General features: G+C 34.5%; 1 protein-coding gene across 1 annotated transcript in view; it reads right to left on the bottom strand.

Moving 5' to 3' along the window:
- Nucleotides 1–15,301, bottom strand: part of CFAP47 (cilia and flagella associated protein 47) — a 227,488-nt gene that overhangs the window by 180,224 nt on the left and 31,963 nt on the right. Inside the window, exons 21-26 of the mRNA XM_015884388.3 lie at nt 15,118–15,212; nt 7,379–7,547; nt 4,608–4,702; nt 3,695–3,854; nt 1,336–1,528; nt 529–732 (exon numbers count right to left, since the gene is read on the bottom strand). Coding sequence (XP_015739874.2) covers nt 529–732; nt 1,336–1,528; nt 3,695–3,854; nt 4,608–4,702; nt 7,379–7,547; nt 15,118–15,212 — 916 coding nt within the window. The remainder of the gene's footprint in view (nt 1–528; nt 733–1,335; nt 1,529–3,694; nt 3,855–4,607; nt 4,703–7,378; nt 7,548–15,117; nt 15,213–15,301) is intronic.

Here is a 15,301-nt window from a genome sequence, read left to right as displayed (position 1 = left end):
TACGATAAACGTCAACATCTTACCATCAGGATAAAACCAGAAAAGATACTCTACACTGTCATAAACACTTCATAATAATAATAATTTTCAGACATTGGAGTTTGACTCAAACCAAAATCATATACCACACTGAAATCCAGCACAGAATGGACTGCAACACTTTAATAAGGCATTTTACAAGAAGTAGAATACTTCAAAATAGGAATTATCGGGATTTGTTGAATCAAGAGCACGTGCCTTCAAAGTAATCTTAGAAGACAGAATTACCAGTAAGGGTACAAATAAACCAAGACCTTAACATGGTAACTTAGATAAATATTACCTTAGGGACCAAAGTTGAACTTTGTGTTTAGGAACTGTAAACCAGTTGAAAAAAAAAAAACACATGACCATTTTTAAGTTTTTTTCTTTTTCCAGAATTATTCTTGCTTGCCTTTAGCCAACAAATTTTTATTACAATTTCAGTTTTATATTCTCCTCTGACAGTTTGAACCATACCCCCAAGTGAATTTGAATTGCACATATTACCTGTTTTCATCATTATCAGTGAAGTATATATTCCCTAAAAATGACACTGGACTAGATGATGTAAAGCTGATATGACAAATTAGTTCCTTATTTGTGCCATCTGATGAAAGAAGAATATCTTGTCCGTCTGGGAACCACATAGAAAAAGGTGAAATCCCATCACCAAGATCAAGATCTGGAAGTTCAACCCGAATTCGTGATTTGCTGTATTGAAAATAAATAGCAATGGTGATTGTGCACAAAGGATAAGAGTAATGAATATGATTCACAGATTCATACATCTATGAAACTGTCTTTTACGATTAAATAAAGAATAACTTCAGTCTGGATTTACACATCAAGTGAAACTAACTGAAGGCTTCCCTTAGATTTGTTTTGTACAAACGTATCTCAGCATTTTAGGATTAACCACAATAGCTCAACATCCAAATGAAGAGAAATTTTTACTCACTGTGCTAAAAGACTTATATGTTACATCCTTACTGATGCTTTCTCAGAGGCATCCTGAGCCTAAATCTTTCATTCATATACATTAGATTGCATCATCACAAATTAATACTCACAACAACAGCAATATGAAGTGGAAATTTGTCAAGAAATATAAAGATTCTTTCCCCGGTTATGTAATTTTAGGTTCTAGTTCTGAAATGACAATGCAAGTCAGCCCAGGCAAATATTAAATCCTTTCAGATGCAGCCCTCTAAGTAACTTGCACTTGACTTCACAAAGAAAAGTGAATTCAGTTTTTCAGGAGAGAAAACAAGAATGACTTGAATTTTTGTATTAAATTTATTTTTATATTTTTACCTTAAGTAATCTTGTGGAATAATTTTGAAGGCCATCTCAGTTTTCACACCCAGAGGAACTGGCATCAGCATTAGAAAGGGAGGATCAAAACGTATTGTTGGAGACTTGACCGTACCAGACAATGTTACTTTGTAATGTGATGGATTATTATTTACACACACTGACATTTCAGATGCATATGTCCCAGGACAAGCTGTTAAAAAGTTTTAAAAATATATTTTACTATAAACTCAACAACTAAAAAAGTTACAGTAAGAAATTTCAAGAACAACCACCAGTCCTGTTTCTTAATTGAAATGTATTTTAACGTAGAGCAAGAATTATATCAGAAGATTTAAAAAGTTTAGAATAACTGTAGAAAACCAGAAATCCAAGAATTTATCACAAATTCTTGAAATTGTTCATTATACTCCAGTAAACTTTTTCTCCATTTCCAACTAAATGGATGCCAGTGAAGAATTTGTGTACATTTTTATACAGAATTGTAAATAAAGAAGTTAGACATAGTTAGAAGCTGAAGCCCTTAAAAAAAAGAAAGAAAAAATAAAATGCAGGAACTGTGAGAAGTCAGTCATAAAACCTTTCACTCCAGTAGGAAAAACTCTAGAAGATGGATGTTGTAATGTTCATTTTGACTGTTACATAATCAACCCAACTTACAGAGGCACCAAATTAATGTTAATTTACTGGCACATTTAGTAATGCTATTATGAATTATTAATCTAAATATCATGGAACATTGGATCAAATTACTTCAAAGCATACTCAAGGCTCTTCCCCGCATAGTAAAACTTAACACTGTATACCTATGAAGTTCATTATTACAAACTCTTCATTAATTGCATCTATCATATGGGTTTTGTTCTACCTGATTTTCTATTAGAAGAGTAATTATTTTCAATGAAGATGAATTACAAGAGGGCTACAGATCATGGGAAAACATTGAACATCAAGTTAAGAGCAATTGACTTTTATAATTATTTACAATTTTCTGTAAATAAAAGATTCAGAAAAACAGTGAAAACACAAAGGACTTCAAATGTTAATTACTTACTAGTGTTCCTTCTATATATTTGTTCGCATTTACATATACAATATTTCAAATTACTGAATCAATTGTATTTTATTTGCATGTTGTTCTTCGCTTCAATCTTCACAGTATCACAATATCACAGTCTCATGCAGGTTGGAAGGGACCTTAGAGATCATTGAGTCCAACTCCCGGGATTCGAGCCTCCTGTGTAGCAGAGCGGTACTTCTACCACTTGCACCACAGGGGGGATTCGAACCCAGGCCTCCGGTGTTGCAAGGCGGCATTCCTACCACTTGCACCACTGGAGGCACACTAATAATCTTAATACATTCTCAGAATATAAACATGTAACTTTCACAACCATTTCACAAATGATTGTTTCCTCCTTTAAATCAAACCATCTTTCAATTAGCTGTGCAAAGATCATTATATGTAATATATATACTTCTCCATTTCAGGAGGCAAAAATCACAGCTCAACCATAGGCTGAAAACAAAAGCTATCAAGAAGATAAAACATAACAGAAAAACTTTGTGAAGTACAGCAAACAACTCCAAACAATGTATGCAATAAATACTGCTTTTGCACATTCATAATATGCACACAGATCAACATTAAATATATCATACCCAACCAATAAAGAAAAGCTTCCTTCTTATCAACAATGCTGGGGCCACCAGTAGGCCACTCTGATTTCCATAAGAGGCTTCAGCAATTCAAGTACAGTATTACATTACTCTCTATGCAAAACACTCATGTGTGTATACTGTGGAATTCTAATATTCATTTTCTGCAATTTCTCTTTTGATGTATGTTGCTGATTGTCACCTTACTACATGCTCCCAAGCTTTGTCAGAAATGTATCTTATGCTTAAATTGATGCATGCTCAGGTAAGCAGACTACTCAGAAAATAAAATACCTAACTGATTTTACATTTTTTGAGGAAGGAAATTTCTATTCTTATTTAAGTTCTGCCTATTCAAAAAATAAAATAAAAATCAAAGAACCACATACATTCTAAGTATTCTTGGAAAGCTTAAGCATTTAGAGTGCATTTACCCAAGTGTACTTTAACAGACAGTACTGCAAACAATTCAGGTATCCCAGCCTTTGATGTGTCCTACATGCAAAGCAGACTCAATGCTTTTGTTAGGTCTGCAGTGTCTTATTTTCTCAGACCTTCGACAAGCCTTTTATTCACATTAACTCAAAGATCATGAAAGCAAGTGCTAGTCATCATTCACAACAAAAATTGATTTAAAGAAGTCTATTAAAACGACAAAATTTTCCAAAGTATCTGTAAAAGAACTAACAAGATTACTTACAAGAGCAGAAGGACACAGTGATACTGACTTTCTGTCCTGGATCAAGAAATCCTGATTGCTGACTAAATTTAAAAACACTGTCTTTTATATTTTTGCCTGTGTCGTCACAAGTCAAATTCCATGTCAACTGCTGCCTTGAGATATTCTTTAAGTCAAGCTTCTGCAAATATAAAACAGAGAAAAGAGGGCATGATGAAAGATGGAAAAGCAGCAAGCACCACAATGCTTCTCACAGTCTTTTGCAATCAGATCACATTGAAAGCAATAAAGTACTAGAAAGAAATTAAGAACACAGTTTACTGTAAGGCAAGGAAATGAGTATGCCCATCAGTACAGACTAAACGATTTCCAGTTGTTTGCCACATTCACTGCCTTTTATAATTGGGAAAATTAAAAAAAAATTTAAAAAAAAAATTGTGAGATAAACAGATCAAAACATCATGGGTTACTTAGCCAAACAGCTTCTGCTGATATGAATGAAGAACATTAAGAACTGAAAACGTAACTCACAACGTAAAGACTCACAGATCTTTGAATATTTAAATTACAAAAAGTTCAAAATAGGTTTCCAAAACCATTTTTTTCCCCCACCCAGTCAGAAAACAGTGTGAACAACTAAATAATCCATCCCTTTATCACAGAGCAGCTCTCCTTCATGCTGCCAATGCTTTCCATTGCTTTCCAGTGCATCAGGAAAGGCAGAAGGAGCCCAGCCCTGAGTTCTAGAAGCTTTGGAGTGATTAAAGACAAAACAAATTCAGAACCTGAACACAATGACAGCTAAAAAATATTTAAAGCATACAAATGCATACATTTAGACCATGAGTGAATTTTAAGATCCAAAATACAACTATTTCCAATTCATTTTTAAAGTAATTAAAAGACACAGGCGATAACACTTGTGTTTACATACCTGAGAATCCATACTTTCATCAGGAATATTCAAACCACTTGAATGTCGTGTAAATTTAAATTCCATTGAAGATAACTCCAGTGGTGATTTAAGTACTGTTGAAAAAATGAAATAAAGATGTTCATAGGGTATTGTTCTGGCAAATAGATCCCCAAAATGCCCTCACAAAATAACTGTTCCTGAACATTTTTAATAGAATTTCTTCTCCCCCTTTTTTAAAGCTATGGTTTATTTTATTGTTCCCATATTTTAAAAAAAAAAAAAAAAAAAAAAAGTTTCAAAAAAAAGGTAAGTTTCTGACTGAAAATGACCCTTCAGACACATTCAAATGATTATAATTTTACACCTACCACGTGTATAGCATCTCTCCTTTGTGTAAGAATGCTATAAACAGTCTCATGATTTTTCAGTTACAGATGAATTCAAGAACATTCCAACTATATTCACGAGTGTACAGTTGGAAAAATACAAGGGTATCGTTGTAATTATAGAGTAAATAGATAGCCAGAGGATATCTATGGAAGGACTTATCAACACTGAGGCTTTCAGAAGAGATGGAGGCTCCCCAACATTGAGGCTCACCACAGAAACTCCACAAAGGAGCAATCTCCAGAAAGGTGGTCAGCCCTTAAATGGGATCTAGGAGAGGTGGAGCCAAGCTTCACCCCTTCCGGGAACACAGCTTAATTACCTTCACCTGTACTCCCACAGATGACTCGTCACTTGCCTCAGATGGTTAATCAGAGGTTCAGGCTGTGATAAACAGTTTCCCTTACAACAAGCATACTTGAGATCAAAAGCAATGCCCATTAAAAGAAGACTTTACCATATCTTCAGGCACTTACTTCAGCTATATTCATTCGCTCATTTTCTTAACAATAAAAATTAATTTTTAAAATGTTAAAAAAGGAAAATAAATGTGCCATAACGCAAAGTAGTGAGAATTAGGTATGCTGCCAAATGAAAAGTTTGAACTTGCAACATCTTCTTACCCACGTATAATTTGTAAAGCGATAATCTGAAATGATGAATCAACAACAGATGAATTTCAAATCTTTAAAATGTAGTAATAATCAACTTCCTTTCAGTAGTACAAACAATCTAACTGGTTGCCTGTATCTGTGTAATTATATGAAATAATGAGTAACCAACTTATTTATCTAGACTATCTCCTTACAGTCCCCCAGAACGTCCCATAAGAATGTAATTCCAATACTCAAATAGAAACTACAGCCAATTATTTAAAAAAATACTGAAAGTATTATACATTTATTTAAAGACGATTGCTTCTTGTTGGCTACCAATACAGGTAGTTAGAATAAAAACCTTTTATTCAATTGCACTCCAGTTACTTTTGGCAGAGTATTAAATTTATTGTAAGATTTATAAATTCTGTAAAAATGGAAAATTAAAGGGATTTTTTCTGAATTCATGAATCACTTCTAGTAGTTATTCAGATTCATAATTTTTTAGAGGAACAATCTGTGCTAACCTCATACTAATATGCATAGTAATCTTTATTCTGTTCGTTCTTAAACATAATATATGTGGAAACATTTAATGTGAATTTACCTCCCTCATATCTTAAATGATTCCAAAGACATCTGAGAGAACTTCTTGAGATCACCTTAAGACAAGTTTTGCATAAGGAAGACTTCCTCTGCAAGCTTCAATTAAAGACAAAAATAAATAGGAGCTGCTCATAGCCCACATTATGAATTTTATCAACCAGGTACCCTTCAGTGCTCCTGAGATTTTGTAAACCTTATGTGAACAACATTCCAGAAAGAATACTCAACACGTAAGTCTCATTCTCAAATAGAGAGTAAATACAAATTAAAAACTGAGATGAGAAAAGCTGTTGAATTCAAATAATCACCATATGGATGTTTATATATTTGATTGAATCAGACAGGAAATGAAAGAGAAACAAAAACTGTTTTAACAATAACAGAGAAAAATTGTTTAAGATATATATATCTCACTACAGACACTGTCTGTAAATTTGGCTATTAACAAATTCGGAAGGGCCAGAAGAGTGCAGTTCTTCACGTAAAAGCAAACAGAAGCAAAAAGACTAAATTGTTGTCTCAGATGGGATCAGAGCCAGAGAGGCATTTTAAAAGGATTTTATATATAGCTAAAGCTACTAGTTTTCACAGACAGGAGAAAGATCATGAATGATATACCAGCTCTCTACACAGATGAACTGCTGTCAGTGCTGAGATCTGTATGTTAAGGACCAGAAATACTAATTGGAGTTGGAACAAAACTGAATTTTTATGTCTTTTAGGGGTTTGGGTTTTTTTGTTTTGTTGTTGTTGTTGTTGTTGTTGGTTTTTCTTTTTGTTGTTTATTTTTGTTTGTTTTTGTTTTTATTTAAATCAAAGAAATGAAAAACTGATATAGAAAAATGGCCATAGGGAAATAAATAAATAAATAAATAAATAAATAAATAAATCATATATCCTGGCATATGTGGTGGGATTTACAGAAAGCACAGTTTTATATATGTTTAAAAATGCAAATTTACATTTTAAAAATTTTCACATTTCCAGGAAACTTACAAATTATACAGTAATTTAATTTTCAGCCTTCTGTTACCATTTTTGTGGGATTTTTGTTGGTTGTTTTTTTGTGTGGGTTTTTTTTTTTCTTAAGGGGGAGGAGGGTGCAGTTAAATGGTAATTCTCTGGAATTAGAACATAAGCAAAAAACATCACCACAAATGTAAGCATCCACCACTTTCTTTAGTTTCCTAGTTTACCTACCAACTGCTTTAACTATACAGATTGGAATGGGCACAGTCAACCTCTCTGACTCCTGAGCAATGCCATGCTTTTCAGATTCAAGAGAAGTCACAGATGCAAAGAGTTCCTGTTGCCATTGAAGGTCATACCAACAAAGGTTAACTGGAAGGATGAATTCATATGCCGCCACCTAAAGGACATAAAGTGACATTGTGGTCACTTTCCCAATGCCACTGATATTTCTTGAACCACCTTGTTTGTTATTACTATTCCATAATTATCAGAATTAACATTGAAACAGATCGTGCTAATAGGACTTTTATTACTATTCATTATCAGTTGTTTAACTACGCAGTGAAAAGCCATATTCACCCCACCAAGGAAAAAAACTGTATGCTCAAAGGAATCAGGGTTATCAGCACAGCTACAGACAAGTCTTCTGATAAGTCACCGTGCTATGCTCCTTTGCAATATGAGCAACGATAAAGGTTGGAACTGTGATATAAGCATGAGCAATGAGAGGGAAAGAAAGCAGCATAAATTTAAAATGTCATTTTCAAATGTTGAAGAGAAAGAATCAGCATAAACAACATAGGCTCAGACATCAAGTGAAGCATGAGTTAAAACAGACATTGCTAAAACCACCATCACTGAACCTCACTGACTTTGAAGATTCCAAATTCCATTGGTTTTGATCCCAGTTTTATGTCAGCAGTAACATACCCACATAAGTGAGGTTTACAGAATTTGTAGAGAGTACTTAATTTTACTGAAAGTTCACTTCTTCCTCCCTTCTGCCCACACAGCTTATGCACTTCAGAAGCCTAATTTATTTCACAGTGAACTTTTCAAGAAGGTATTTCTTGCCTTTCATGCTGTCTTTCCAAGGACAAACTTTACAGTATGTAGTATGCTCTCCAGACTAATAAGAAAAAAAAAAGGGGGGAAAAGAAAAAGAAAAAGAAAAAGAAAAAGAAAAAGGAAAAGGAAAAGGAAAAGAAAAAGAAAAAGAAAAAGAAAAAGAAAAAGAAAAAGAAAAAGAAAAAGAAAAAGAAAAAGAAAAAGAAAAAGAAAAAGAACAAACACAATGGATAACCATAAAAAGGGCAACATAAGAAAAACCCAGCCTTCTACCATAAAGCCACTGTTGGGGTACTTCAAATTCTACTGCTGTTTTCACCTTGAAGGACACTGCAATCTTCAAAAAGGATTCTGGCCTACAAAATCTGTGTGCTGCTTTAAATATGCAGCAAAGCCAGGTATATAAAGGAGATATAAATCACATAAAAGCTTCCAAATACCACAGGGAATGCTTTACTTTTGTATATATGGTAGTGAGCAAAATATATAAATGAAAGAAAAAAAAATAGTCCTACCACAGAAAATGAGGCAAATAGTCATCTGCAACAGATTCAATGTGGAACTTAGATAATGAGAATCAAGAACATAGTATTTATAACATTTGGAGTTCCAGCAGCATTTGTAAGTCAGAACACAAGCTCCTGGTGAGTAAGATGTGCTGAACAGTATGGAACATTTTGTGTTTAGTAAGATGTCAAAACGCAGCGAAGTAAAATTTTTTCTAGCAAAATTACAGCACTCATGTTATCACTGATGGTTCAGATCTGAAAGATTTTATGATTAGATTTTATAACACAGAATTGCACTTTGCAAAATTAAGATGGTAAATGACATTTTTAGTAACTAATATTGAGTTGTATCATTAACAAAGACTGAACAAGAAATTGCCTGATATGATTTAAATGCACTTCTGTATTTAATATCACAAAACCACCCACATAAAATATTCCACATTACCTCAATGTAATATGCAAATAATGGAAGAAAAAAAATCTAAAAAGGATATTTTCCTCATGGAGGTAGAAGCTCCGTTCACTACAAAGTATGTTTGAAATATGTTGTCCTTAATAACAGTGGCTCCTTACAACTTTAGACAAACATTTTTACTCACAACTGAAACTAAAGAATATTACATGTCAAGACTCTAAAATCCATAAAAAATTATTTAAATTGAAAACGAATGTGAACTTTGATAATTTAAAACTGAATACCTGGTTATTTAGTAACGTAGCTGTTAAAATGCACATTTAAGAAACAACTTGAAAGGGCAACAATGAGAGAGAGAAATTTTCAAGGACTCTCTAGGTCAACCATCTTGTTTGAAATTTACAGACCAGACACCATCAGAAGCTTCTATTGCACTCCTCAAGCTGTACAACTTTTCTACACTGGTCACAGGTACCTAGCATACATTTTCTAATGTGTAAAATGCAATCTGCTGCATATACCAATTGCTCTGTAGCAGTATGGCTTACCATAAAGAAAGACAACTGCATATTTCAGCACACATCTCAGCACATACATCCTATGTGAGTGATTCTAATACTCAGAGTACTACTGCCAGAGCAATGCAGTATAAAAAACTGATCTGGAATCCTTTCCATTCTTACCATGTATGTCAGGCTTACAAATATACTGATACAATTTTTTAAGCATTAGAAAGCTTGGCAAGATTAAAATGCTTAAAATATATTATGACTTAATTGATTGTGCAAAAGAGCAGTGCCTATAGCACTACTGTTTTGTGCATTTATGATGGCCAGTAAGAGGTTGAATCTCTTTTTCTTTCTTCCAAAGCAGCTTTACAAAATTTGTTCTTCATCCCCAACATCAGGCCAATCTGTTTTCCTTCTATTGTGAGGCAAGGGTTTTACTTGCTTTGTACTGGCAAACAAAAGCAACAGTTCAATTCACTACATGTAGATCTTCGTGTTCACTGAAAACCTACATTTGCCCTGAAGTACAATAGTGTAAAGAGAGAGCTAAGACTACTCACAGAAGTGGATTTGTATAACATTGAATAAGTCATATAACTTCTATCTGATTCATACGTACCTTTGATTCACTAACTTCACTTCAACTAACGTGCACTCAAAATGACTCACATATTTATGTATAGAAACTCTATTATAATCACATATATGCACGAGCACTACTGAAACAGAATTGAAAGTTAATTTCTTGTTTCTTACTACTTACTTTGCAATCATAATCATTATTTTTCTTTTTAAATGTACTTGAAACAGATTTATTTTACAATTTCCTTTCAATCCCTATTACTTAAAAATGGAAAAAACACTTTTATATTGCATAATGCACAAAAATAATGACATTAAAAAAAAATCAAACAAAAACTCTTAAATTATTACTGGACTTACAGTTGCATTTTAAACAGTCCATGAATACTTCATGGTTATTTCTCTGTTGAGATATTTTTCTTAAGTCTACATTTAACCTCATAAACCAGAGGATACAAGGAGAAAAGGATGAGAAACAAGCAGCCTAGTATGAGTTGTTTCACAAACACTCAGGGTTATTAACATAATGTGAAATATTCTACCTATCCTGATTTAATCTAATTACGCACATTAATTGGAAAGGAGACCAGATCTGCAAAGTGCGAATCTCAGCAATTAAAATATTTCAAAAGAAGTTTTAAAAAGAACGGTCATGTGCAACAAAGCGGTTTTTTGTTATGTGTTCACCTCCAAGAGATACACTTGTGTAGGAAGCCATGAGAAGATAACAAATCTTTAAATAAAACATATTTCTGCAATCTTTCGTTTAGTAGTCACATACAAGAGAAAGAAAGACACATCTTTTTCTTAAAAATTGCTAAATAAATGTCATAGAATTTTAAGAAAACTTTTTTGATCAAGAAAGCTCTGCTACTTAAATTCATTTGAGTTCTTCAAACTGCCACAGTTGGGTCACAAAGTAGATGATACCTCTAAGCCAAACACTGGAAAGTGAACATAGCTGAGTGCCTTCTGGCCTCAGGCCTAAGTACTAAGTACGCTGAAATAAACAAAAGGGGAAAGTGTCACCCCAGAACCCATGAGAATAGAAAGGCAATTAAAATAAAATGAATGCATTAAAAAAAAAAAAAATTAAGCAGAATTATCAGATTGAGGGGGGAACAAAGTTGAGCAAAAATTTTGCTTTCAAATCCAGGAATGAAATACTTTATTCAGCACAAAGAATACATTGTATCCCCCTAAAATTACAAGACTTGCTCTTACAGTACAATTTTACACAGTCAACCAGTAAACTAAGACTTAAAATTAACTTAAAACATCTGTAAAGGAAAATATTGTTGTATTTATCACATAATTAGCATACTGTACAAATATCGTGAACATTCATAATCACCAATTTGGTTTTTGTGTGTGTAGGAATCACTTTAAAATTTATTCATAGCACCAACACAATAAACTTCAGCAATGATTCCAGAATTGTAACATGCATTAAAATACATATTTTTGATACATATATATCACTCTGATTAAAATTTAAACCTAGCAATACAATAAGATGGTACTGAAGAACCAAATGTTTATATACTGTAGCTGAATACAAGATATACATACTCAACTTCTAAGACTTCGTATAAGCCTTTTCTTAAAATATACACACATTTTAATGCAATCTAAACTTCCTGGCTATCACTTAAAAGCAGCATAATGAATAATGCAACAAGTGTTCAAATCCACTATTTAAAACCTTAAACCACAGAGTAGCATACAGACATGATACATCAACAATACTCCGAGTATTTTGCAGTTTCCCATCTGGTTTTCCATAGGATTAATTTCTTACCTGTGAATTCTGTTCACTAAAAATAAACAATTCCATTATTATCAAAGTCAAAAAATAAATAAATAAAACGCCACCTGCCACTTTCCTGTATAAAGCCTAAGCAATGAGCTTTGACAGGTGTGACTTTCTCCATTTATCTCAATCAAAGCTCTCATGGGCCTCATTATTGCACAGCTGTGTAATCTGTCTTTTTTCCAAGATGCTGGAATTTGCTATTTTCCAGCAGACTTTTTTTATTTATTTTTTTAAGCACGCTCCTACACCTTGTTTTTCCTTTTTTCCTTACTAGAACTTACATGACACTGCTGCCAGCAGGTGTATCATCCAGCCTCGTAAAGCACAGTGACAACAAAGGTCCAAAAATTGTCACTGAGCAAATATTCACTGTGCTAACACACTGTGCCTACTTCTCTTGTACAAAAGAGAGAAAAAAGAGAGAGGCTAAAGGACTCCATGACAGATGCTAACTGAGATTGCTTCTCATGTCTATATTACAATCTTTCAATGTAAACAAAGAAGAAAAAAATTAAAAGATTTCAATACTTATCACTACTTTAAGCTGAAAAATATGCTTAAGAGATTGATATATGAACATGTTGCTTTTACAGAAAGAAATATGCACCTCATAGGAGTTTGCTAGTAAAATAAAAATCAAAATGAACTAGGCTTTTGTTGTGGTGAAACCCAGCAGCAGCTCAGCACCACACAGCATTTCACTCACTCTTCACCAGTCTGGACCATGGCAAGAATTAGAGACAAAACTGAACTTGTGATAACTTGAGATAAATGCCATTACCTAAGACAGAAGAGGAAAATAGAAGCAAAAATGCAATGATAACAATATCTATATGCATCTCATAAAGGAGATAGGCAGATAGCATTTCCATGTTCCAATTTCATGATATGGCAAAAATCTATACTTCTATGTAGTTATTGTTCAACTGTTTTGAATTTTACATAAAGAATATTTATTAAGCTTTGATAGCTCACTCCAACAACTATTAGGAAACAAAGTACAAATCATATGCACTAAACGTAGAGATTATTTATTCCATTCTCTGGCCAAAAACAAGAGCCTAGAATTCCTAGCCTTGTCAAAACCCTTCTTTGGAGTCTTCAGTAATGGAGATTCCAAGATAATTTATCTCAAAATTTGACCCCTTTTGCTACAGAGAGTTTTTATCTCAAATCTAACCTACCTGTCATCATAATTTATACTCATTATTCATTCCTACCTACTACAATGATACTACCATATATTAACAATACTCTTATTTAACTTTCTGGACTTCGAATCATTTCTATTGTTTTTATTGATCCACTTCCTTCTCTAAGCACAGCACCCCAAACAGAAAGTGTTCCAGGTACTGTCAGCACTTAACAATTATCTTAGCTGTTTTACTTACATTATTTCTATTTATATGACTTCCTTTGATTTATATGTCTGTCTCTCACACTGACATTACAGATTTCAAGGTCAGTTTGAATTGGACCCTGGGCAACCTGATCTGGTGCCTGTTTTAGTGCGTGGCCACTAGTGTGAGTAGGGTTGGAACTGGTGATCTTTGAGGTCTCTTCCAACCCATGCCATTCTGTGATTTTTATAATATAAAATATTCTCTTAATCTCAGTTCCGTTTATGCAGTACCATACAGGTATTACTCCAGTGGCAATATCTAGTGCCACATCCGCCATCTTACTTTTCTATTATTGATGCTTCTTACCTAAATAAAAATGTCAACAATTTCATTACCGAGCTTCTATTATGTTTGATAGTAGGTATTATTCTGTGCACAGTTTTGTAAACAATTATCCTAGCACTGCATCCATTGTACACTTATGAGAATGCTGCATCAATGTCAAAATACTGAAAAGACAGGACATCTACTGCTTCTCACCTAACCTCATGGCTTGCTTGGTATGCTATTGCAGGAAATTAATTTGGTCTCAAATAGCTCTTTTTTGAAAAATCTGATAGGAGAAATCAGCTCAGAGAAGCAGATTCATTATAAATTTACACTACTAGTTATTTCATAATGCTTTTCTGGTGCACAAGAAATCTAAGCTGCCAATGGTAAGAGAGAAGGAAAACCACAGTGTCACCAGAGGCAGGCTGTAGTATGAAAGTATTATTTGAATGATGATTTGAACACAGAAATTAACTTTTCACAGAATCACAGAATCACAGAATTGTAGGGGTTGGAAGGGACCTCTAGAGATCATCGAGTCCAACCCCCTGCCAAAGCAGGCTCCCTGCACCATGTCACACAGGTAGGCGTCCAGGCGGGTCTTAAACATCTCCAGAGAAGGAGACTCCACCACCTCCCTGGGCAGCCTGTTCCAGTGCTCCGTCACCCTCACTGTAAAGAAGTTCTTCCGCACATTTGTGCGGAACTTCCTATGCTGTACTTTCATCCCATTACCCCTAGTCCTGTCCCCATGCTCTACTGAAAAGAGACCAGACTCACCACTATGGCTCCCACACCTCAGGTATTTATAAACCTGGATCAAGTCCCCTCTCAGCCTTCTTTTCTCAAGGCTAAACAGACCCAGTTCCCTAAGTCTCTCCTCATAGGGGAGATGCTCCAGGCCCTTCACCATCTTAGTGGCCCTCCGCTGGACTCTTTCCAAGAGATGCCTGTCTTTTTTGTACTGGGGAGCCCAGAACTGGACACAGTATTCCAGATGAGGCCTCACCAGGGCAGAGTAGAGGGGGAGGATCACCTCCTTCGACCAGCTGGACACGCTCTTTTTAATACACCCCAGTATGCCATTGGCTTTTTTGGCTACAAGGGCACACTGCTGGCTCATGGTTAATCTGTCGTCCACCAGGACGCCCAGGTCCCTCTCAGCAGAGCTCCTCTCCAGCAGGTCTTCCCCCAGCCTGTACTGGTGCATGCAATTAAATTTATTCAATGATTATTCAATGATTAAAATGCTTGGCTGAGAGGAGGGAGAGCAGGCAGGCACAGATGAGAAAGAAATATTGTTGACCCTTCCAAGAGGATTCTAAAATTCATTTAAGGTGAAAATTCAACTAATGCAGCAGATTCATTGAGGTTCATAATATCAAAGCCTACCTCTTTTGGTGTGAAGGACAATGAGCACTGCAGTGATGACTTCCCCTCTAAAGTAACTGAATGCGAATAAGGCCTTGAAGACAAGCTGCTAACATCTGTCAAACAAAAGTCAGAACCACATTACAGGTGTCTTTGCACTAAATATCATTCTTGTAATAATTCCAGTAATTCTAAGTGACGTCCT

Source organism: Coturnix japonica, chromosome 1 (genome assembly GCF_054131305.1).
Source record: "Coturnix japonica strain WE chromosome 1, WE-NBRP24, whole genome shotgun sequence".
Lineage (NCBI taxonomy): Eukaryota > Metazoa > Chordata > Aves > Galliformes > Phasianidae > Coturnix > Coturnix japonica.
Note: the sequence above shows the minus strand (reverse complement) of the source record. Positions and strands in the feature narration are given on the sequence as shown.